Here is a 26226-nt window from a genome sequence, read left to right as displayed (position 1 = left end):
CCTGCTGCCACCTGCCTGAGGCCTCCTGCTGCCATTTGCCTTCCAGAGCCCTCCCCGCGCCCGCTACCTTTCATCTCCCTGTGCTCGCTCCCACGTGCCAACAGCTGTCCCCTCCCTACTGCCGTCCCCTCCCTGCACCCGCTACCTTTCGCCTCCCTGCACCAGCCCCCCATGCCAGCTACCTTTCACCTCCCTGCACCAGCCCCCCATGTCTACTACCTTTTGCTTCCCTGCACCCACCCCCCGCCTCGCTACCTTTTGCCTCCCTGCACCCCCCCTCGCCCACTACATTTTTCCTCCCTGCACTTCCCCCATGCCAGCAGTCGTCCCCTCCCTGCTGCCGTCCCCTCCCTGCACCTGCCCCCCATGCCCACTATTACCTCCCTGCGCTGGCCCCCCACACCAGCAGTCATCCCCTCCTCTCTGCCATTCCCTCCCTGCAGCTGCCCCCCACACCTGCTACCTTTTGCCTCCCTGCGCCCACTGCCATGCCGTCCCCTCCCTGTCCCCTCGCCACCTCTACTGAGTCTGGGATGGGAGAGCCCTGATGACATCATTATGTCATTGGAGTAAGCGTGCACTCTGCACGTGCAAAAACAACACTGGGGTGCAGATGAGAGGCCATAGGCTTAGGGGTGCAGGCACCCCTAGCCCCAGGCCTGGCTCTACTCAGTGTCATCTGCCCACTATAGACTGCTAGACGCTCTCCCAGTCACCAGAATGAACTTGCCTCAGGCAGAAACACATCTCCACTGTTTCTCCACCATTTCCTGCAACCATCTGTGGCAAAAATTTGGCCTCTTCCACTTCACAGCCTTGCCCTGCTAGGTGTGTTTCCTTTCCCCTGGGAAGTGCTAGCCAGAGTCTGTTGATAGGCAACCCAGGCTACTTTTCTCAGTAAAGGGAGAGGCCTCAGGCGAATAGAGTGGCATACAGTCCACTCTCCAAAAGCAGTGATTTTCTCCAGGATGGGGAGAGATGTGTTATCTGTAGTTCAAGGGTGCCTTCATGCTACCAGCAATTTCCTCCCCAGGAACCACTGTTACCAATCTCCAGGTGAGGGCTGGAGATCACTCAGAATTACTCTCCAAATGACAGATCATCAGCTCCCCTAGAGGTGGGGGACTCACTTGGGTGAGTGGGAAGACAGCAAGCCTGGGGGGCATTAACCCAGAGGCCTTTAGTAGTTATGGTGGAATTCCTAAGCTGCCGCTACAGGCCTCTGAGGGAGAGGCCTTTCCTCCTGGGGAACAACTGTTGCCTAATCTCCAGGTGAGGGATGGAGATCACTCAGTATTACAACTGTTCTCCAAATGGCAGAGATCAGCTCTGCTTGAGGTGGGGAGGGAGTGAATGCCTTCACTTGGGTGAGTGGGAAGACAACAAGGGTGAGGGGCACTCACCCAAAGCCTCTTTCTAGAGCCAATTGTATTTTTTCTCCACAACGGGCCTTATTCCTAGCAAGAACATAAGAGAAGCCACATTGGATCAGGCCAATGGCCCATCCAGTCCAACACTCTGTCACACAGTGGCCAAAAAAACCCACAGGTGCTATCAGGAGGTCCATCAGTGGGGCCAGAGACTGTACATAAAATACAATTCATTATTAGATACAGTTCAGTGCCCGAATAATTATAAATAAAAATGACATCTCAAACAAGGTTGGAACAAAGTTTGAGGTTGGAACAATGCTTATTAATATCTGCTACCTAGACTTAGAATCAGCGCTATCCATTCATCCTTACATACATCATCATAAAAGAATAAAGATGTATATTTCAGACCTTATAAAAATCTCATAAAAGGATACAGCAGTGATAATGTCACCAAATAAATTAAATTAACTGCTATACTCATATTGTCAACTGTGAACATATGACAAGGCCTTAATCTTTCAATCAGTTAAGCCATACTAAATGTTAAATTCTACATTTAAGACAATCTCCCAATCAAAATGTCATTATTTGAGTGTACTGCCCAACAACCATTGGAATTACCCAGAGGGAACAAGATCTCTAAGCAATCCATGATTAATAAATGACAACCAGTATTGTCATAACAATGTCTTATGTGAGTCTAAAGAAAGACCTAATATCTATAAACCTCACCAATTTGCAGAAAAATTGAATCTTGTCATTAGTGTATTTTCTTCAGTACCATAGGAAAAATCAATACAAATCTGTTAGAACAAAACATAGCAATAAAATCCCAATTAATTTCCCATATGTTTTTACCACTAGGTCAAGGAGCATGGCCAAGGTACGTTCTGAAAAGGGCCCTGACAGGCAGACTCTCCCCCACCTTTACCATAGCATAACCAATCCCCAGTTTGGGGCAGGGGATCCCCCAGTTTGGATGCCCTCCCCCCACTTCAGGGTCATCAGAAAGTGGTGGGAGGGAGGGAACTATCTGCTGGGCACTCCATTATTCCTTATGAAGACCGATCCCTATAGGGTATAATGGAGAATTGATCCATTAGTATCTGAGGCTTGGAAGAGGTCTGTTTTTTGAGATAGAGATACCAAATTTTCAGCATACCATCCGGTGCCTCTCCCCAAAATACCCTCCAGGTTTCAAAATGATTGGACCACAGGGTCCAATTTTATGAGCCTCAAAAGAAGGTGCCCCTATCCTTCATTATTTCCAATGGAGGGAAGGCATTTAAAACGTGTGTGGTCCCTTTAAATGTGATGGCTAGAACTCTCTTTGCAGTTCAATTGTGCTTGTCACAACCTTGCTCCTGGCTCCACCCCTAATGTTTCCTGTCTCCATCTGCAAAGTCCCCAGATATTTCTTGAATTGGACCTGGTAACCCTACTTTGCCCTGTTCTGTAGTCCCAGTCAAAACTTCCTGTTCTATAGTCCAGTCAAAACTTCCCTCCACAAGGATTGTTTATAGGAATTTAAAGAGATGGATGCTCTGATTATGGCTTTCTAGCACCTTGTCTAGTTTGGCCCTCAGCATTTTTATCTGCATTGATTCTAACACACCTGCTAACATCTAAATTATATCAGCTCCTTCTGCATAAATGTTCAAATGGCCTCAGACTGCCTGTTTACACAACTAAGCTTTGTGAGATTCATATGCCAAAATCCAATTCACGTCATTCATTTATATAAAATTCATGTCAGAAAGAGGATCTAATCTTATGAGAATTTACACTCATTTCTGTAGGGGAAGAATACAGACCACTGAACTAATCTATAAAAATATTTCGTTGACTGATTTCAAATCTCACAGGTAGCCAAAAGAATCCGAGACCAATTTTGCACTAGGGTTTGTTCTGAGCAGAGAGCCCTTTTAATCCCGGCGCTTCTCTCCGTTTTCGCACAAGTTGTTCTGGAGCTGCAAGTTGGTGCACCGTTCTCCCGCTGCAAGCAGAAACTGCTTGAAAGAGGATCTTTCTTACTGCGGAAGAGTGCCCCAGCAACTCGCAGCTCCAGGGCAACTTGTGTGAAAACAGAGAGAAGCCCCAGGAGCAAAAGGGCTCTCCACCTGGAACAAGCCTACATAACAGAAAACAAGTGCAATTCTCACTCACATCTACAGGTTTACAGTATTAAGTATAAATAGAAAAAATTGTGTAAGATCCATATTATTATAACTAAATGCAGCTGCATAATTTTTACTACAAGAATTGGGCATTTGTTTCTGAAAGTTTATTTATTTGTTCCTTTATTTAAACATTTATATTCTGCTTTCAGATGATCAATGAGGCTCAAAACAGCTTACATCAGTTATATCAACTAAAATCTCAGTTCACAGAAGTGCAAATAAAAACCATAATCACCACTCGAAAGTGTCTGGAATCTTTGCAGAGGTGGGGTCTTCCTTGAGAGCACCATTCCATAGCACAGCAACAGCCAATGAGAAAGCCCAAGAAGAAATGGTTCTTGCTCATGTGAATGGAGGGACTATTAATAATCCTGAACTGATTATCAAAGCTGCACATAAGAGTGAAGGTTGTCTCACAGATATGAAGTCCAAGGTCAGACTGCCAACCTCCATGTAGAACCTGGAGATCCCCCAGAATTACAACTGATCTCCAGACTACAGAGATCAATTCCCCTGGAGAAAATGGCTGCTTTGGAGGATAGACTGTATTGCATTGTACCCCACTGAAATTCCTCCCCAAGCCCAGTCCATCTCAGGTGCATCCCCAAATATCCAATAATTACCCAACTTGGAGTTGGCAACTTTAGGCCCATATTGTGAAAATATTTATGTATTTATTTAAAAATTTCTATTCCACCTTTCCACCCAAATAGGGTCCTCAAGGTGGTGAACATTAAAAAAAGTCTGAACATTAAAGCAGCATTTAAAATAATACATAAAATAATTCAATAAAACACATAGAGATACAATACCAAAACCAGTGAAGTGAGAGAATAACAATTATAGGTTAATTCCAGCACTTTAAACTGAATATGGAAGCAAATTGGTAGTAATTGGGGTTATTTTCCACCTTGAAAGAACAAGTCTGCATTTGGGGGTGCTCTTGGACTACTACTGCATAAGCAGGAGGCATCTGGGGCCTGGAGTGCCTTTTCTTAATTTGACTGGTTAGCCAGCTGTAGCCTTTCCTGGGCAGAAAAGATCTGGCCACTGTGCTGCATGCCCTAGTGACATCTAGATTTGATTACCACAATATGCTCTGTGTGGGGCTGTCCTTGAGAAGCGCTTAGACACTTCAGTTGGCGCAGAATGCTACATCCAGGATATTGACTGAAGTGGGTTATAGGGACCATATCATTCCAGTCTTGGTCCATCTTAGGCTTCCCAAACCTCCCGCTCTGGCGGGAGACTTCTGGGTTCGCAGCCTCATCTCCCGCTCTTCAAAACTCTGGAAGCGGGAGTGGGGGGTGGAGGGGGGGAGAACATATCTTTAGGCTTCATGTTGTAGAGCTCCTGAGCCGTTTGCAAAATGTCTGCCCCTTTAAGGCTGGGCAGGAAGCAGGAAGCAGAAAGGGCTTCTGAGAACGGCCCCTCCCTTTCTTTTGCTTTCGTTTTCACAGGAAGTAGAGTTGTCCGGAGGAAGATCTGGTAAGTGTGTGTGTGTGAGAGGGAGGGGGCAGGGGATTCCCTAGTTTGGAGGCCCTCCCCCTTTAGAAAGCGTGGGGGGGAGGGAAATGTCTACTAGGCACTCTATTATTCCCTATGGAGAATGATTCCCATAGGGAATAAGAGGAAATTGATCCGTGGGTATTGGGGGCTCTGGGGGGCTATTTTTTGAGGTAGAGGCACCAAATTTTTAGTATAGCATCTAGTGCCTCTCCCCAAAATACCCCCCAAGTTTCAAAACGATTGGACCAGAGGGTCCTATTCTATAAGCCCCAGAAGATGGTGCCCCTATCCTTCATTATTTCCTATGGAAGAAAAGCATTTTAAAAGGTGTGCTGTCTCTTTAAATGTGATGGCAAGAACTCCCTTGGAGTTCAATTATGCTTGTCACATCCTTGTTCTTGGCTCCACCCCAATGTCTCCTGGCTCCACCCCCAAAGTCCCCAGATTTTTCTTTAATTGGACTTGGCAACCCTAGTCCATCTACACTGGCTCCCAATCTGTTTCTGTCTTTGTGGTGATACTAGACTCAAATCTTGCTCTTCTATTGTAGACCAACAAAGCTACTCCTTTGGCACTGTCCAGGATGTGCAATCTATTATATCTTTTGTCCTTCCTTATAAATAACAATTTTTTGGGGGGGAATGCAGAAATTTAAATTATTTTATTATTTAAAGATATATACATAGGTTTTGAACATATTATGTTTAGAGGTCAGTACAAACCCCATCTTCAAAAATCTCATATCACTATATCAGAAAGTGTTCTGTTGGACAAGTTAACAACTAGATCCAACAAGACTGGCTCAGTCCACATAAATAAGTTCTTGGACCTCATTGTAGCAGTCTGTTGTGGTCCTTAAAAAATTCTTCTCTGTATTGGGAACTCTGTTCCTTATCTTATGTATTTCCTGATTAATTATTAGACTTGCAACTATTTAGACTCAATGCATTAGGTTCAACATAACTATGATGGCCTGAGGATGATGTGCTATTGGTAATTTGCTAAACATAGGTATTTTTGAGCCTGTAGGATAGTGAGCTCAGCCACAAAATGGCTGCTGAAGGAGGTGGTGAAAGTAAAGGTAGTTCCCTGTGCACCAGTCATTTCCAACTCTGAGGTGACTATCAAAGATTTCAGGTTTTCACGGCTGGTAACATCATTAGGGTTTGTAGAATCTTTCGGGATCAAGTGCCGTGTTCTACTGGAGAAAGTTTTCCTTCCAGACGTTCCGGCTGCAACGCCACTGAGGATGTTCTCCGCAGCTGAGAACGAAACGTCTGGAAGGAAAACTTTCTCCAGTAGAACACGGCACTTGATCCCGAAAGATTCTACAAACTCTGAGGTGACTGTCGATGCGCTTAGAGTCGAAGAGGGTGATTCTTAGCGACGCAAGAATGAAGGTTGTACATAGTAGCTGTAAAACTACTGTATGCATTTATTTACACACCAATCACTCTTCTCTCCGACAGTATGCTCCGCTGCAACTCCAACTCCATTAACCCACACACACCATAGTGACTTTGTACATTTATACACTGACCAGCCAATCAGCATCTTGCTGTGTCATGCTGGCTGAGCTTCTGGCTGATGCAATACCTCTGGCACCCAGCCACCTGCTGTCATCTAGATCATCTAGCTTCCAGATCTAGTTTCACTTTTACAGCATGTGCTATTAACTGTCATTCCTGCCAGATACAGCGACACCCCTCCTCAGTTCATAGGCTCATGCTGTAATCCATACATCACAATATTATACATTCATATTGTTCACTTCTTAACATTAATACATACAGTTACATTTCTTCATATATACATTGGTTACAGTTCAGCATATCACTCTCTGAACCTTTTGTGCTGACACACACACACTGTGCTCTGCCTGCTAATTACCCTGCAAGCACATCCTTATCAGTTGGCTCACTTCCCAGACTGAGTACTCCCTTATCACAGTTGGCTCACTTCCCAGACTGAGCACTCCCTTATCACAGTTGGCTCACTCCGTTAGAAAAATTACCGTACCTTGTCCGGTATATAGGCACATTTTTTTCCAGTACTACATTTTACAGATTTGAAGATTTTACATTTTGGTTTAACAGTTACAGTTTGACTTGTTTACATTTCAGCTTTACAATCACATTTTAGTTGCAGCTTAATATACATTTGAAGCAGCAAGTTTTGTCTTTAATGTTACAGCATTTCTTTCTGCATTCTAGCATTTATTCATTTGCACATTGAACCCTTTTATTTTGTTACTGCTTAAAGCCTCTCTTTCCAGGCTTTTGCTTATGTGTCTCCTTTTTCTTTAGGAGACTTGCCATACAACAGTTCCAATACACTAGGATACGTTTTAGGCTCATCATCATATATGTAACCTCCTTCCCCCACATTGGGAGAGGCACCAAAGTTTAAATCCAGTGCACTTTGATAGCACCTGGGCTCTCCATCAGGCAAATATCCTCCATTGCCTAAGTAATGTATCTGTATCATAGCCATATCGTTTAGGTGGCACTCCTTTATTTTCTCTTGCAGAGACCCTGATTTCAACCGGCTCACCCTTTACAGCCTCAGAAGTCTCCTGCTGCTTAATGCTTTCAGAACTGCCTGCACTGTCTTCCTCCTTTTTCAGTGAGGGAGCCTGCTTGCTTTCTGGCTTTTGCCCCTCCTCACTTGTCAGAGACAGCTGCAGTTTAGTTTCTTTGGGCATTTCATTGGCATGTATTTTGGCCCAATTCTCATCCTCGCAAAACGAGGCAGACCTACTCAGCTTTATTATACCATTCCTGTCCACAAACCTATAGGACTTCATGCCGTTCTGATACTCCACGAACACAAGTCTTCTGGCTTTAGCACCTCCCTTCCTCCTCTTATCTAGAGGAATGTTTACCCATGCCTTAGACCCGAAAATTCTAAGGTGATCCAGGGTTGGCTTTCTCCCATACAGGACCCTGTAGGGTATGTCATTTAGAGCCTCTGTCCACAAACGATTAGAGATATAACAGGACGTTTTCAAGGCTTCACCCCAGTATGCCAGCTTTAAACCACTGTCCTCCAGTAAAGCGTGGCAGATATTCTGGAGTACCCCTGCTCTCCGTTCCACCACCCTGTTCTCCCATGAAGAGGAGACGACGGCAACTCTGTGCTTTATGCCCTCTTGCCTCAGATAGCTGGCAAAGTCTTTGCTTAGGAATTCGCCTCCCTGATCCGTTTGAAGTGAGGCTATCCTGGCATTTAATTGCTTCTGCACCCTTTTAGCCCAGTACTTGAAAGTTGCAAACACATCGCTCTTATGTTTTATAGCATACACCCACGCAAACCTGCTGTGGTTGTCCACCAGAACCAAAGCAAACCTATTTTTAGAAACACTAGGTGCATACGGCCCCACAACATCTGCGTGTATTAATTGGAGCGGTCTCTCAGACACACGCTCACTCCTTTTAGAAGCCGGATAGGACTTTGATTTGGCTTCCTTACAGATATTACAATCTAGGAATGCATTGCACTTATCCACTTTTTCCCCTTGCAATATTTCCAGGGTCTTATTAATTGTGTTATAGCTGGCATGACCGAGCCTTCTATACAAGCGGTGAATGCACCTGCTGTGTGGCTGTTTATTCCACATGGTTTGTGCCTTTCCCACTGTCTGCACTAGCTCATACACATTTGCTTTTAGTATTCCCTTAGCCAGCCTTTTACCCTTTCTCAAGATTTTCACAGCCCTTATTATCAAACATTACTGTGAACCCAGCTGTTGCCAGGACGGAGACACTCAACAAATTGGTCTCTAGCTCTGGCACACACAATACATTAGTGAAAGTATAATTAAGTCCAGGAAAATAGACTGTGCCTTGGCAAAGCACGTCTGCTTGTCTCCTGTCAGCCAAGCTTACTGTTTTCTGCTCAGCTGGTCTGCAGTCCTGCAGCTGTTCTTCCTGGCAGCAAAAAATCTGCGTAGCCCAGAGTCAACAATCCATGGCACACTCTGCAGTCCCGGACCAGTTCTTACCAGAGTTGCCTGTGTCCTTGAAGACTGCTGCCAGCTCTTCCTCTGTTGCTGCTGCGGGCAAGACCTTCGCAAATGTCCAAGTTGGTTACACAAATAACAGCGTTTTCTCCGCACTTGCAAGGCTCTTTCCTCCTCTTTGGCTTGCCAGCTGGAACCAGCTCCCACAGACCTCTTCTTATCTTCTTTGCGGTCAGCCTGCTCTTTCCTGCTCTCCAGCTGCCTTTGTTCCTCTGCCAGGAGTTTGCCGGTCACGTAAGGCAAAGTTAGCTTGTCGGCATCTTGCCCTTCAAACGCTATCACCAGCATATCGTATCGCTCGTCCAGAGAGCTCAATATTATGTAGACTTTATCTTCCTCAGCCACCGCTTTACCCCTTGCTTCTAGCTCTTGGAAACAGATAGACATACCGTCGAGGTGGTCCCTCATCGACTCCCCGGCCCACATACGTTTCCTGTAGAGCCTCCGAGACAGGGATATCAGCGAACCGGCTGACTTCTGTATATACACAGCCTTAAGAGCTTCCCAAGCCTCCTTCGCTGTCTGGTGCCCATGGACATGCACCAGCTGGTCGTCTGAGACGCTTAGTATGATAGTGGCTAGAGCCTTTTGGTCCTGAACGGCTTCTGCCGGCGTGGGATCAGCGGGAGGAGCTGACACACAGTCCCAAAGCCCCTCTCTCTTCAGGAAATGCTCTAACCTCAGCGACCAGATGTTGTAGTTGGTAATGGTGAGCTTCTCCACCAGCACGGTAGCTGCTGCTATAGCCATCCTGCTCAGACTCCTTTCAGCCACTGCTGGTCTCACCTCCTAGGCAGCCTCTGGAGCAACTCAGCGTCCTTTCTTTACCACCTCTCTCAGGTCTTCTAGGCGCAGTGGAAGCATGCCTGGCCCATAACCCTGTCGATGCGCTTAGAGTCCAAGAGGGTGATTCTTAGCGACGCAAGAATGAAGGTTGTACACAGTAGCTGTAAAACCACTATATACATTTATTTACACACCAATCACTCTTCTCTCCGACAGTATGCTCCGCTGCAACTCCAACTCCATTAACCCACACACACCATAATGACTTTGTACATTTATACACTGACCAGCCAATCAGCATCTTGCTGTGTCATGCTGACTGAGCTTCTGGCTGATGCAATACCTCTGGCACCCAGCCACCTGCTGTCGTCTAGATCATCTAGCTTCCAGATCTAGTTTCACTTTTACAGCATGTGCTATTAACTGTCATTCCTGTCAGATACAGCGACAGTGACATCGCATCACAATGTTTTCACAGCAGACTTTTTATGGGATGGTTTGCCTTTGCCTTCCCCAGTCATCTACACTCCGCCCCCCCAGCAAGCTGGGTACTCATTTTACCAGCTTCAGAAGGATGGAAGGCTGAGTCAACCTTGAGCCGGCTACCTGAACCCAGCTTCCACCAGGATCGAACTCAGGTTGTGAGCAGAGAGTTCAGACTGCAGCACCGCAGCTTTACCACTCTGCACCATGGGGCTCTTACCACAAAATGCCAGGGAGTGATATGATGCAAAACAGTAACAGGAACATTTCAGTGGCTCTACTTAACATGATGCCTTTTAAAATGGAGGTGGTGTTTAAAAATACTTCCTTGTTTAGACACAATTTACCTTCAGTCTTGCAGTAAGGATCCTAGTGCTGGCAGCTGCTGCCAAAGGTTTTTGTTAGGACTCTCCATAGCCAATCAGACATCCAGTGGCCAATCAGAAGCCATGCTGTGCAAAAGATCCAACTCTTGTCCAACTCACTTTCTAAAAAACATTTGTCAGTACCAAGAAAGATGCTTGCTGGTGCCATGGTACATATGTGACCATATTGGGGACTGCATTATATCTAGTGGCCTGCAGTTTATTATGATAGCCCCCTTCATATTTTTAATGTCAAGATCAGGATATTAAATGCAATGGGTTGGGATGGATTTAGATCAGAATCTCATTCACCAGGGCTGAAATCAGTACAGAACCAGGTTCTATCAAAATTTGGTCCGAATCTGGATTTTTATGCCTTTTCATATTGCAATACAATTTTAATCCTGTAAAATCATGGCAGATTTTCAAGCCTATCAGCTGCCACTGTAGGGTTTTTTGTAGTGAGTATTTTGCACTTGTTGAGTCCTTTATATGACTGGAATGTAGGTCATTTTTTCAGTAAGGAGAGATGAATTTTGCCTTGGATGCAGCAGGTAAAAGTATAGTAGCCTGGCCACAAAGAAAGATGGGAACCCTTTGTCAAAGGTCAGAGAGCAAGCCTGTGCTAGTCAAGAGCAAGAAAAAAGTTGTCTCAAAATATCTGAAGAACAGGAGAGTATTTCAGTATTTCAGTATTTCAGTTATGACTCTTGTGTTCCAGTGGGACCTGGTTTGTGAGCAAAGGAGCCTGAACCAAGCAGCTGCCACCTTTTTCTTCATTGGTGTCACCCTTGGGGCCGTGATATTTGGCTACCTGTCGGACAGGTAACCCCCCACATGCCTTGATTTCAGTTACATAACAGGAAATTTTCTCCCCTTCTGTAGCAACTACTGCAACAGTCACTGCCAGGTGATACTGTAAGCAATGTTGGCATATCATTGAGGCTGTTGTTTATCAGTAAAGCAACAACTTATAATTTGGCCTCTGAAGGCTGTTTACTTAAATGAAGGGGAGAGGTGTAGTCTGAGGGTGGCACAGTGGTCAGGCTGTTGGACAAAGATCTGGAAGACCTTGGTTCAAATCCCCATTTGTCATGCAACCCAGTTGGTGACCTTGGATCTAGGCTTGCCAGCCCCTAGGTAGGACCTGGAGATCTCCAAGAATTGCAACTGATCTCCAGATTAGAGAGATCAGTTCCCCTGGAGGAAATGATTGCTTTAGAGCATGTACTCTATCATAGCGCATCCTACCTGGACTGTCTCCCTTCTCCAAAACACCATGCTTCTCAAGCTCAAGGGAGGGAAGGGACCTCGAAGAGGTATAATGCCATAGAGTCCACCCTTCAAGGGGAATTTATTCTTTGCAGTCTGCAGATCAGTTTTAATCCTGGAAGATCTCCAGGACCCACCTAGAGTTTAGGAGCCCTAAAGCCAACTCTAAACCCTAAAGCCAGCACAGGCTGTCATGGGAAACTGGGATGCATTTTCTTATGGATACAAAACAACTGCTCCTTTGAAATTATCATGAATGTGCCAAAGTACAACACTACTCTCTGTTCATGGGAACTAAGGATATGGGCCTCTCTCGGGTTTTCTGAAGTTCACCTGAAAATTCTGCTTAGCAAAAGATCCCACTAAGCAATTGCACAGATATTTGTAATCTCCAGCTTTTTGCAATGATTTATTCATTATATTTCATCCTACCTTTCCTTCAAGGAGGTCAGAATGAATGAGGGATTATCTCATTTTATACTTGTAATAACCCTGTAAAATACATGAGGCTGAGAGATATTAACCATTGCACTAAGATCAGCCAGAAGCTTCACGGATGAAAAACGGATTTTAATTTGGGTCTACTTGGTGTTGCTATAGATAGTTCTCCCATTCAGCAGGGAGAGCTGCTACAAAGACCTTATCTGACTTGTACCAGAAAATGGACGTGCTGTTTAAGGTGAGATACCTAAAGATGGATCTGAATGACAGCCCAAGTTTTCTGTAGCTTTAGGAATAAATTCGTAGTCATTAAAGGTAAGCCTCCCTCTTCTTTGAATAATCAAACTCCATTAAAATACTCAGTCTGAGTTCAACACTCTGTCTGCTGCATTAGCTCTCTGCACTAGGCTAATGTTGCCAGGAGGTGGATTCATTGTGATGGTTAACCATCATGTCCTGAAAAAGCTTCACAAAATGATTTCTGCAACTCAAGCTGCTGTTAAAGGCACAAAAATGGACCAGATTGTCAATCCAACTCCATCATTCTTTTTGAAAGTCTTAAGATACATAGCATAGTTTTAACACATTTTTCACCACAGTACATTATGGCATCTTTAAATACTTACACAGTTTTGCAACACTGTAAATGAGCAGCATAATAACTTTTGCTACTAATAGTTAATTGTTATTGGTTTCATATTCAGGGACTAGGGTTACCAGGCAGGGTCTGGCAACTGATAGGAGGGTTGTGGGGATACACATGGCATCATGGGAGGTTTTTTTTTTTAATGCAGCCTGTACGCTTACTGGAAGTTCTTATCAGAAGTGAAAAAGGAATCTTCAGAAGCTCTAGGAATCTTCAGAAACTCTATGGTAAAACCATATATTACTAGAGCTGCTCTTTGTCACTTCTAGTGAGTACCTTCCAGTAAGTACAGAAAGCTACAATTTAAACATTTTCTCTCCTGCTGCCACTCCAAATGGCCATGGCCACCAGGACCTAGGGGCAGGGGATCTCCCACACCTACCAGGGGCTTGGCAGCCCTATCAGGGACTCGGGAGTAAGCTAGGCCCAAAGATAAATTAAGAAAATTTGTATTTTAAAATTGCATTGCACTTAAGTTTTTCCTTTGATCTTCCTAATGGGTCTTGTAAATAATTGCTTTCTAGTTCAGCATTGAATTGGGTTAGATTATTTTTTGCTGTTCTCTCAACACAGTAAAGAATGGAGTTAGGCTTACCTTGGTGGGCAAACTCCTGCCCCTATGCTGCATCCTCTGTGCTTGCTCAATAAAACAGCTGGAGAAAAGGGGTGTGGGCAACAGTGTAAATGCCATATCATCACTTTTAGGCTAACATCTGGAAGTGATATCACAGTGTCAATTAGGGAAGTTCTTTGGAAGTGAAGTTACAGTATTAGGAACTTCCTCTAACATTTGTTTTCTTTACCACATACATTGGGGGGAATTCCTAGAGCAGGATTGTCAAACATACATCCAGTGGGATAGAACTGGCCTGTCCATGGCTCATATCTATCCTGTGAACAATAGGTCATTACCTCTATTGCCAGATGACAAAGGTTATGCATTATATCCCTGTATATTGTCCCAGTGCTATGTGTAATGGGGGGTGAAAATGGGAGGGCAGACATCAGAGAGATACTGTAAGGAAATACTGTAAGAGTGTTAATGTTTTGAGTATTTTGTATTTTCAGTTAAAATGTCATTAATTGGCTTTGCCTGTGTCCTTTATAAAGTTCATATCTCTGGTACCTGGCATTACATTTTATGGCCCATATGTCCTGGCCTGACCAAGTGTTATTTAAGTTAGATCTGGCCCTCATAACAAATGAGTTCAACACCTCTGTCCTAGAGTGTCGCAGACACTGCGGCAATGCTCCCAGGTGTTCACCTTGAAAGTGACATCCTGACATCAATGCCACTATCCATCCCCAGGCTCTGTCCCCCAAGTCTCTTGGAGGCTTCCAATACATGGCTGGCAACTCCCAATGGAAAACGTGCATAAATTCCTGTCACATTTTTAAATTGCAAAACATATAAATTACAGACTGAAAGCTGTTTGGGAATCAGTCCTAAGTTGCATTACACTGAATTCAACAAAACCTTTTCTATGCATGTGGCTGGAAGTTTTAACTCACAGTTCTGTTCACAGGCCCCTGCTTTGAAAGATGTTAAGTTATGGGCTCTTACATGGACAGTTTTCCCTTGAAGGATAGTATAGCTGGATACATATGGTGCCTTTGGAGCAGTTTACATCCAAAATTATTGGTTGAACAGGCAGTGCTCTTCATGCATGTATATGTGTGACAGCCAGCCAGTGTGGTGTAGTGGCTAAAGTGTTAGTCTAGGATCTGGAGACCCAAGTTTGAATCCTCACTTTGCTATGGAAGCTTGCTGGGTGATAGGCTTGCCAGGTCCTACCTTTCACCTGGGGTATGGGGGTGGGTTCCAAGGTCCTTTCAGGGATCTTCTGATTTGTGCACACAGCATAATGATATCAGTCAGATGTAATATCATCACACCACCATTGCACAGTGACACTCTAGGTTTTGGGCAAAGCTCTATGGTTTATGCCCAAATTTACCATAGAGTTTTGCCAAAACCCGAGAGCATTATTGTGCAACACCAGCAACATGATGACATCACTTCTGGGTGACATCATATTGCCACATTTTGAAGCATTTGTGGGTGGAGTTTCCCCTTCACTGGTCAGCTGGCCAGTGTGGGGGGAAGGAGGCTGCAAAAGTGGGGGAACTTGGATGGGGTGGGGCTGGGAACCCTCCTGGGTGACCTTGGCCCAGTCACCCTCATTCTAACTTACTTCACAGCCTAACCTCAGCCTAACCTACACAGGAGATTTGTGAGGATAAAATGGAAGACTGGAATTTCAGTCTGGAATACTGGAAGACTGAAATGGAAGACTGGAATTTCAGTAAGCCAATTTCAGTCCCCATTGCAAAGAAAGGCAGAGTGTAAATGGAGTCAATAAAAGAAACAAATACAGATAGCAGCAGATATATGGCCAGTACAGTCCAGTACAGGGGGAAAAAAAGCTAGATAGAGTTCCTTCAAATTTAACTGCCACCATTCAGTACTCTTTCATCTTGACTCAAAGCCAGACACAGCAACCCTGAAAAACCAGGTCACTCCCTCCTCAAACTTAGTCCCGCCCTAATAAGTGAGACCTTCATGACTGAAACGTCCAGGTGTTTTTAATTTTCTTCAAAAGCAACTGAATGGAGGGGATATCGTGGCCCTGTTCACACAGTTGAGTCCGTGTTAAACTGACCCGGTTCTGTTCTGTGAATATTTTTGTTCCGGATATTATCGATCAGACTGCCATACTGCAATTCGAATCACTCTACAGTGAAACTGTCTTCTGCCGTCCACATGACGGCACCATGCAGTTCTTTTTTCTCCACTTTTATGTGCATTATGTGCATGCGTGCACTATGAGCGTAGGTTAAAACATTATGTGGTTATGCAGTTATGCGCATATCGCTTAGAAGTAAAAAAAAAATGGTGACTGTAAACCAGATGTCTGAGGCTCCTTTTGCTCCGGGACAGCCTTCAGACATCTGGAAGCTGGTCAAGAACTATCCAGATGGGGAAACTATGAGGTAAAACTGGAGAACTCAAAAAACACTGCAAAGGAGCAGGTAACAAAATACTCCGGTTCCGAGAAGGATTGGAGGGGGCTACTACGAGTTAATACTGGGAGGCAGATGTTGCTGTCTGATCAGCCACTTTTAATCTGGTATGAAACAGCAGCAACAACTGATTATATTGTGCATCTGAACAGCCCCCTTGATTGCCTTTTTCCTTTACCTGAAACAAGCAGCTTCTTAGCAGTGCTCATTTCTCTCAGGAACTGGGTGAGGGAGAAAAGGGTTAATTATTCTGTTCCCTCAGTGCTGTCTATCTCATTTTTCACCAAAAGATAACTGGAGATTTGTTTGCTTTCACATCGCAGCTGCTTGACCAAGTAGCCCATTCACCATTGCACTACAAACAACCGGACTATGCTGGACCTAGGGAGAGAAGTAGTTCTCCATGTTGCATAATAGCTTGGGTACAACTGGGACTGCCAAACTTAGTCTGGTCATTCTCTCTCAAGGTAATGTATTTTACCGGTTATTACAAATATAAAATGAGATAATCCCCCCTGATATGTCATCATGAGCTTCTTGAAAGGAAGGTATGATTAAAAAAATAAGGAACAAATTGTTCCAAAAAGTATTCTTAGTAGAAAGAGATTAACAGGGTTGTCAACAGGTTTAACAACAAAGGAAAGCTTAATATGTGGAGATGAGCAGTTGAAGCTCATGTCATGTAGGTAAATTACAAGGTAAACAACATCTCATTTATATTGACTTTCAAAAGCTCATACCCCCAAAAAACTTGTTGGTCTCTAAGATGCCACTGAACTGGAAACTAGCTTTTCTACTGCAGACCAGCTTAGTCTACCCTCTGAGAATATCTCATTTAGCTTCTGTTAAAGGGACAGAACATATTTCCTCAGGCCAGTTGACAACCCTAGGTGTACCACTACAGACACTCACAAACACAGGAATGTAGTATGTGCTCCCACAAAACCTTTGCTGTAGTTTCTTTCTCTTCTGTATGGAGGAATCTTCTCTGCTGCTTTCCCATCCAGTGTTGCTACTACTCATCCAGATAGATACTCTACAGTTCTTCCTGGGGGAGGGGGAGTCACAGAAAAGATTTGAAAGGCCCATAGCTCACAACCATAACTATTGTCACCTAGATAACGGTCAACAATTTCTCCAATGTGCAACAGGTTTGGCCGGAAGACCATGCTCCTGGTATCATTTGTATGCACCCTGATCTTTGGGCTGGTGAGTTCTGCCTCAGTTACGTACAGCATGCTGGCAGTCACACGGACTCTTACTGGGATAGCTATCTGTGGGCTCTCTCTCATCGTTGCACCTCTGGGTAAGCACAGCAAATCTGGAAGATCTGAGAGGCTGTAACATAAAAACCCCAAGGCAGAATCTTTGGTAGAAATAGCACCAAGTCCATGATTTCTCAAGGAACTTCCTGGAATCTGGTATCTAGAAAGGATCCCAACATTCTCAGAAACTCTGCCTTTTCCCTTTGAAAAAAAGAGAACCACGTTTCTCAATGGTTGCTGGAAAAGTCTGGAAATGTATGAAGACAGTGCAGGGCTTCCGAGGGCTTTGATGCCCTAGAAAGGATTATAGCTCGGTGGCAGAGCATATCTTTTCTACTGGATCTAAATTCCCAGTTGTATATCTTGATATCTCAGCAGGACTGGGAATGATATTGGCCTGAAACTTTGTAGAAGTTCTTCCAAATCAGAATAAAGTGCATAGGGCTAGCAGGATCAAAGGTTTGACCTGCTGTAAGGATCCTTCTGCTATCTCACAGGTGACCAGTGCATCTGCAGCTGGTTCCTATATAGCTTCCCTTTCAACTGTTGTGCGCAAATGGCCACTGTAAGGTTTGGCTAAGTGCAAAGACAAGTGGAAAAGATAGCTAGTTCCAAATGCCAGCCCTCTTTTTCTGAATGCTGCCCCTCCAATCCCAAATATGGATGCTGTAGAAAATGCTTAGATAAAGACTTGTAAATAAAAATCTATCATCAGACTACCACAGAGCCCAAGGTTCAGGTTGGCACAGAGGCAATGGTGTGTGTGGATTCTTGCTCAACTTTTATATTCCAGGCATGGAATGGGTGGACATACAGCATCGTTCTTATTCTGGGATCATGACTAGTTTCTTCTGGAGTTTTGGAAACATGTTCCTTGCTCTGGTTGGCTATCTGGTGAGGGATTGGCACTGGCTCCTCCTTGTAGCCACTCTGCCTTGTGTACTGGGAATTATCTCCATGTGGTGAGTGGATGTTAACACTATACACTTGTATGTACATGCATTACTGGGGGAAATCTTTGCATAATCATTAGGCTGCAGCAGGTGTGAGGGGGAAAGTGGGCTGCTGATTTCTGCTTGTATCAGCCTATAAAGTGTCTTGAGAATTCATGGCAGCAATTGTTTTCCAGGCCAGTCTTACCAAGGATCCTGGAGAGGGTTTTTTTTTTTTTTGGCCATCTACAGGCCTTTGATCAGGGGTCGCATGTGTGTGTATGTAGGGGGGAGGTACTTGTGAATTTCCTGCATTGTACAGGGTGTTGGACTAGATGACCCTGAAGGTCCATTCCAACTCTATGATTCTATTATTCTATATGCAAGGCATTGAGAGAATCTGATAGCATACACAGGATCTCCCATGGTTTTGCTTATGATTCTTTGAAGGTACACAGTTGCAACTGTCCCTATGTCACATCATGTATGAAAAAATAAATGGTACACTGACATGCATGATTTCCAGGATGGTCAAAGGTCCATTACTCAACAGATTTTGTACAGAGGCAACCAAGGAAGAAGCCTCACCTAATGTGACCTCTCCAGCTGCTTGTAGCTTGCTTCCAGGAAAAGGCAGTGAACCCAGTACCCATGAAGAGAAAGGTGTTAATCTGTTAATCTGTATCCAACCCATTTGATATAAAAAGAAATTAACAATACAGCAGTTTGGGCTAAATGTAATCAAGGTCTTGAATAAATGATACACATCAGTGGCCCATGAAACTATTCTGTTGCCAAAGAGCGTTAATATCAGGTTAAACTAGAACTGGGTGTGAGGAGGAAGACAATATAGTTATTTAATTGCTGTGAAAAGACTGCAAGAAATGTGTTGTTGCTGGGACTTGGAAACCCACATCTGCCTTCTGCACTTGTTTACATTAACCCGGCCCTGCCTTTTTAATAAGTACAAGGTTCAGAATGTTTTAGAGGTTTGAGATCCGACTTTCTCATGACAATTTGGGGACTAAGATACTAAACCTGGGTTTTTTCATAAAAAAAAAAACGGGAGAAAGTTGCACATGTCTGCATGTGATTAATAATTTGTTTTCCTCATATGGGAATCTTTGTAAGCCTTTTAGGAAACACATCCTGTGGATCAAAGTCTTTTCACATGCTGAAGCAAAGCACAAACTCATCTTCCTGCATTGTGAGATACTTCCCTGAAGGCCTTACTGTCCCTTAGATGCAATTGATTGTCTGCTGTGGCTAATACATGAATTGATAGACCTATGGTTCAGGGCTTTGTTGTATTAAAGAGTGGGAAGGTGACTGGTTTTCTTTATTAAGCTGGAGAATATGGGCAATACAGGAAAACTCCAAATCCTTTCCCCCAACCCCAACAGGTGGCTTTCAGAATCTGCCCGATGGCTGCTGACCAAAGGGAAGCTAAAACCAGCTCACAAAAATCTGCAGCGGTGTGCCAAGATAAATGGACAAAAGGACTTTGATGCCAAAATAAATCTGGAGGTAAGACAAGGCATCAGGGCCTAAGAACAAAAGGGACTATGAAGAGCATATTGCAAAAAACATAAAGACCAACAATAAAACTTTCTTCAAATATATTAGAAGTAGGAAACCAGCCAGGGAGGCAGTGGGGGCCTTGGATGACCATGGGGTAAAAGGATTACTGAAGGAGGATAGGGAAATGGCTGAGAAGCTAAATGAATTTTTTGCCTCCGTCTTCACTGTAGAAGACGAGAACTTTTTGCCTGCCCCAGAACCACTAATTTTGGAAGGGGTGTTGAAAGACCTGAGTCAGATTGAGGTGACAAATGAGGAGGTCCTACAACTGATAGACAAATTAAAAACTAATAAGTCACCGGGTCCGGATGGCATACATCTGAGAGTTCTGAAGGAACTCAAAGTTGAACTTGTGGATCTTCTAACAAAAATCTGTAATCTTTCATTGAAATCTGCCTCCATTCCTGAGGACTGGAAGGTAGCAAATGTCACCCCCATCTTTAAAAAAGGTTCCAGAGGAGATCCGGGAAATTACAGGCCAGTCAGTCTGACTTCAATACCGGGAAAGTTGGTAGAAACCATTATCAAGGACAGAATGAGTAGGCACATTGATGAACACGGGTTATTGAGGAAGACTCAGCATGGGTTCTGTAAGGGAAGATCTTGCCTCACTAACCTGTTGCATTTCTTTGAGGGGGTGAACAAACATGTGGACAAAGGAGACCCGATAGATGTTGTTTACCTTGACTTCCAGAAAGCTTTTGATAAAGTTCCTCATCAAAGGCTCCTTAGACAGCTTGAGAATCATGGAGTAAAAGGACAGGTCCTCTTGTGGATCAAAAACTGGCTGAGTAATAGGAAGCAGAGAGTGAGTATAAATGGGCAGTCTTCGCAGTGGAGGACGGTAAGCAATGGGGTGCCACAGGGCTCGGTACTGGGTCCCATGCTCTTTAACTTGTTCATAAATGATTTAGAGTTGGGAGTGAGCAGTGAAGTGGCCAAGTTTGCGGATGACACTAAATTGTTCAGGGTGGTGAGAACCAGAGAGGATTGTGAGGAACTCCAAAGGGATCTGTTGAGGCTGGGTGAGTGGGCGTCAACGTGGCAGATGCGGTTCAATGTGGCCAAGTGCAAAGTAATGCACATTGGGGCTAAGAATCCCAGCTACAAATACAAGTTGATGGGGTGTGAACTGGCAGAGACTGATCAAGAGAGAGGTCTTGGGGTCATGATAGATAACTCACTGAAAGTGTCAAGACAGTGTGCGTTTGCAATAAAAAAGGCCAATGCCATGCTGGGAATTATTAGGAAGGGAATTGAAAACAAATCAGCCAGTATCATAATGCCCCTGTATAAATCGATGGTGCGGTCTCATTTGGAGTACTGTGTGCAGTTCTGGTCGCCGCACCTCAAAAAGGATATTATAGCTTTAGAGAAGGTGCAGAGAAGGGCAACTAGAATGATTAAAGGGCTGGAGCACTTTCCCTATGAAGAAAGGTTGAAACGCTTGGGACTCTTTAGCTTGGAGAAACGTCGACTGCGGGGTGACATGATAGAGGTCTACAAGATAATGCATGGAATGGAGAAAGTAGAGAAAGAAGTACTTTTCTCCCTTTCTCACAATACAAGAACTCGTGGGCATTCGATGAAATTGCTGAGCAGACAGGTTAAAACGGATAAAGGGAAGTACTTCTTCACCCAAAGGGTGATTAACATGTGGAATTCACTGCCACAGGAGGTGGTGGCGGCCACAAGTATAGCCACCTTCAAGAGGGGTTTAGATAAAAATATGGAGCAGAGGTCCATCAGTGGCTATTAGCCACAGTGTATGTGTGTATATAACATTTTTTGCCACTGTGTGACACAGAGTGTTGGACTTGATGGGCCGTTGGCCTGATCCAACATGGCTTCTCTTATGTTCTAATGTTCTTAAGAACAAGGAAATAGGCCTGATCTGAATAACCTTTGACTCTTAGTGGCAGGAGATTGTTCATTTTGAGCATTGTTCACTGTCCACTGGAATGAGCCATATCATTACGTGATTGCCGTATTTTCTGTTTCTGGGGGGTAGCTGGTTTTTCTTTGACAAACTTGGTTAGAAATTTCAGGTGATGAAACAGTAGGGTTGTCAGCTCTAGGCTGAGAAATTAATGGAGATTTTGGGAATGGAGCCCGGGGGGGGGGGGGGGGCTTCAGCAGAGTATAATGTTATAGAGACCAGCTTCCAAAGTAGACATTTTCTCCGGGACAACTGATCTCTGTTGGCTGGAGACTAGTTATAATTCTGGGAAATCTCCAGCCACCACCTGAATGTTATAACACAACAAAAAATGCAAGCTAGTGACCAATTTACTAAGAAGTATATAGAAATCAGTCCAAATGTCCAAAACATGTATATTTAAGTCCCAAAGTAGTGTGGTGTCAAGCCAATTAATTAAGTTCTTGTTTCTTTCCAGTCTTCATCAGATCTGGGACCACTAACAAAAGAAAATATTATACAAAAATATCAGAAGGACATTCAGACACCACCAACCCTCTTCCAGTGAAAACATATATCATACTTACATATTGATTCAATTATTTTAAAATTTTATTTTATTTTTTTCTATATTATATGGATATTTTACACAATTTTCAAAAAAGAAGGATGCAGAGCGTCTCCAGCATCAGTTTCACCTCAGCTACAGCTCAGTATGTGGCTTCTTGTGCACCCTAATGGTTCAACTAACATGTTTAAAAAGGCAAACATCTCATTTACAGCTGCCATTACACAAACCTCTTAAAGGTAAAATAACATATTTCTAATGCAACATGCTAAAAGACACAAACACCACAAACTATATCACAGCAGATACAACATACAAAATATTTCATACAAAGAATGTCAAGCCCAGAATTTATACAAAATTCTGTTATCACACAGGCAAATTATGCGCAGCACTCATATTATAAAGAAGACCATTCATAAAAAACATGTCAAATCATTGGTCATATTCAGTCCATATGGAGAAATGCAATTCAACTGGTGTATCCAGTATGCCTCTTTTTGCAGCAGAATCTTGTGCACGTCTTCATTTCTATCTGCTTGTTCATATTTGTATAAGGTGAAAAAACAAAAATCTTCACAGTCATGATTCATTTGCATAAAATGGCTGACCATAGGAGCTTCAATCACATGGTTCCTAAGTCTGCTCCTGTGTTCCAGAATACATACTCTAAGGGCTCGAGTAGTGCTGCCAACATACCGTAGGCCACACCCACAGATGATCAAATACACAACACAGCAGGTAGCACATGTAGAGTAATGATTTAGAACAAATGGTCTAGTCTTTTCAGCAAAATAATGCTCTTTGACATTCATAGATAAATGACAAATTGCACACCTTTTACAAGCAAAGTGCCCTTTAAGAGTATGCTTGACCGATTGGTATTCTCTAGATCTTACCAATTTATCCCTAATGGAATAAGTGCGATGCAATCCTATTTGTGGTGGCATTTCACAACCTCCAATATCACTTACAATGTGCCAGTGCTTCCTTACCACATTACAAATTCTGCTAGACAATCTGCTAAATTCTAGTCCCCATTGTAATCTAGTACTTCTCATCCTGGGTGCTGTGCATAATTTGCCTGTGTGATAATAGAATTTTGTATAAATTATGGGATTTGACATTCTTTTTTCCTTTTTAAACCAGTTAGTTGCACCATTAGGGTGCACCAGAAGCCACATACTGAGCTGTAGCCGAGGTGAAATTTATGCTGGAGACACTCAGTGTCCCACTTTTTTGAAAATTGTGTAAAAAATCCATATAATTGAATCAATATGTAAGTATGATATATTTTTTCACTGGAAGAGGGTTGGTGGTGTCTGAATGTCCATTTCTGTAACTGTCATACTAGAGACTGACTCATTTAAAATTTCAAATACCTGGAATTCATTTTGTGGAAATCTTTTGATTGATTTTGTGATTAAATTTACCAGTCTTTCCCCTTAATTTAGGATTTCCGTGAATGTTGTACTTTAGAGTCATAACCAGAAATGTCTATGTAGTTTAATACTAATATATATTTGAAAATTAAAACAAGGGTTGGATCCAGACAACATTTTTCATGAGAGGAATGGAACTTTCTTCCCTTTCCCCTTCCACTGCAACTCACTGATCTCTGTGACATGCAGTTCCTGAGGGATATAGGACCCTGAGCAACAAAACCAAGGAGGCCTGAGCAGGAAGGGGAAATTGGTAGAAAATGCAAATTTAGCATGCAAATTTCTTAAAATTGGGGATGTGAAATTTAGCATTCTGAAAACTCCAAGGCAGCCAAAAAGCACCACATGAATTAGGCCCTGGAGAGCTTGGGTAAGTTCCCCACAGCTGCCATTTGGCTGTAGGGAAAACACTTTGTGCTGTGGAATGCTTGTGACAACTCTGTTCTTCTAATCCAGGCTACTGTTTTAAACTGCTTTAATCCACTCTGGTGTCTACAGTGGGAAAGAACTAAGAAAAAGAAAGTAGTTGTTACTGCAGCTCTACACGAAGTACTTGACTTATAAAACTGTTCTCCGGTTTAAAATTCTACTGCCTCGTTATTCTAGGGTTGTCAGCATGAGTCTGGCAACCAGAGGGAGATACAGCTTTAGTCAGGAAGTGGTGTCTGCTGTTAGCTTCACTCTGATTTTACCATAGAGTTTTGAATAAATGGGTCACCACAAACGTCCTGAGGTTCCTTCTGGTTGCACCGGAAGAGATACCAGTGCATTATGATGCTGGCATCTGCCCCCCATCCCTCCCAATTTTCTCCTGCCACCCATCTGAGTAGTGGAAGGAAGGGCTGTCCCAGTGAGCATATGGCAACCATGCCTTATTCTGATGCCTGGTATGACAGACATCTGCTGCTTCTTTTAATCAGAGGCAGATTATCCTGCAAAAAACGCTAAAAAGCCATTCCTCACTCTGACTGAGCAGCCCTCAGTACCGTGGGTTAATAAACTTTTTTTACACTTCTGTGTGTCCCGCTCATTTTTTCAGATAAATTATTTGGCTTTTGTCTAGCTAAGAGATTTGTTGAGGATAAACAGGAGCCCTCTCGATAATCCCTTGATTTAAACTGACACTTGAGACATTGTAAAATTCAATATGCAATAACAGTTTTATTTAACAGATTTGGCTGGGTAAGGGATAGGCAGCGAATGAGAAAGATGAGGTAAATTTCATTGTATTTACAGGTTATAAGACTACAGAGTATTTGTTGACACTTATTTTCATAAAGGCTGGGTTCTTAACAGTCATAGTGATTTTTTCACAGCAAAAATGTGTCTAAAGATTCATTTAACTAACTTAGTTTCCTGGAGCCTAGCGCTTTTTTCCTATACTTATCACTCTCCCTGTGAGATTATAATGTTCCTTTTGACTCTGGAGGTATCTAAGACCATTTTCCCCCCAAACCAGGGGTCCTTTCAGAGTTGAATAACTGAGAAGGAAATATTATCTGTTTCCTAGAAGCAATATTCCTTTTCTGTTTGGCCACACTGGCAGTTGCAACCTACTGATCAATCTTTTCGGCTAAACCTGCTCTTCAGTTCTTAGCACTATGAATAAACAGTTTTCAGTCTGGCTAATGCTTAGATTAAAATTCCTATTTTGAACTTTTCTTCATATTCTGGAAGTATTGAATAAGGGCAAGGAGTTGTTTCCCCTTTGTCCAATCCCCTCTGATAGACACACCAACTCCGCCTGGCTACTGACTCACCAGAAACAAGAAACAGCCCCAAAAGACAGTTTTCCTCAGCACTTGGCTGCTCTTAAAGTTCTTCTCAGATGATGCTGACCAGATGACACTGACCAGTGCACACAGGCAGCAGCCTGTCTCTCAAACTCTTCATTACAGTGAGGCATTAACTCTTTACCTCCCAGTTCTCTGAAATAGCTGTACTAAGGAACCTGTTTTATGGGCAGTCCATCACATCTAGCATTAAAAACACAACAGGCTGGGGCAATCACAACCTGACTTATAGTCAGATATATTGCATAGTTTGGCCTTATGTGAAAAGCTTTAAGTATTCTTAAGGACTGAAGGAGCAAATGGCAAAAGTATCATTTGCTGCCTGTCACAACATATTGGCTTGGATCCAATGCAGTGTTTCCATGGAGAGAAGGATTTCTGCCCATGGAGCATGATATTTTCACTTCCCCTCCTGCTGTAGCCCAAAAGCCTCCCTCCAGTTTCCACAAGTGCACAACTTTTCCTGCTAGTTAGTGCCCCTCTTTCCAAGGTTCCCTCCTTGTGCTGTTAACCTCTCCATTTCCATAAGGCTTTCCCCACTCCCATTCCTGTTATAGAATTGCATCCCCTGTGACCAAAACCAGCTCATGCTCAGCATATGAATACAAAAGCTGACTGAAGAAT

The 26226-nt window shown here is 43.4% G+C and overlaps 1 protein-coding gene across 1 annotated transcript in view; it reads left to right on the top strand.

Annotated features, from left to right (window-relative positions):
- Positions 1 to 26226, top strand: part of LOC132587341 (solute carrier family 22 member 7-like) — a 42495-nt gene that overhangs the window by 9186 nt on the left and 7083 nt on the right. Inside the window, exons 2-5 of the mRNA XM_060259619.1 lie at positions 11442 to 11545; positions 17255 to 17409; positions 18162 to 18330; positions 19704 to 19827. Of these exons, the coding sequence (XP_060115602.1) occupies positions 11442 to 11545; positions 17255 to 17409; positions 18162 to 18330; positions 19704 to 19827 (552 nt within the window). The remainder of the gene's footprint in view (positions 1 to 11441; positions 11546 to 17254; positions 17410 to 18161; positions 18331 to 19703; positions 19828 to 26226) is intronic.

This window comes from Heteronotia binoei, chromosome 1 (assembly GCF_032191835.1).
Source record: "Heteronotia binoei isolate CCM8104 ecotype False Entrance Well chromosome 1, APGP_CSIRO_Hbin_v1, whole genome shotgun sequence".
In the NCBI taxonomy this organism is placed as follows: Eukaryota; Metazoa; Chordata; class Lepidosauria; order Squamata; family Gekkonidae; genus Heteronotia; species Heteronotia binoei.
The sequence above is the reverse complement of the archived record's forward strand: the minus strand, read 5'-3'. Positions and strand labels throughout refer to the sequence as shown.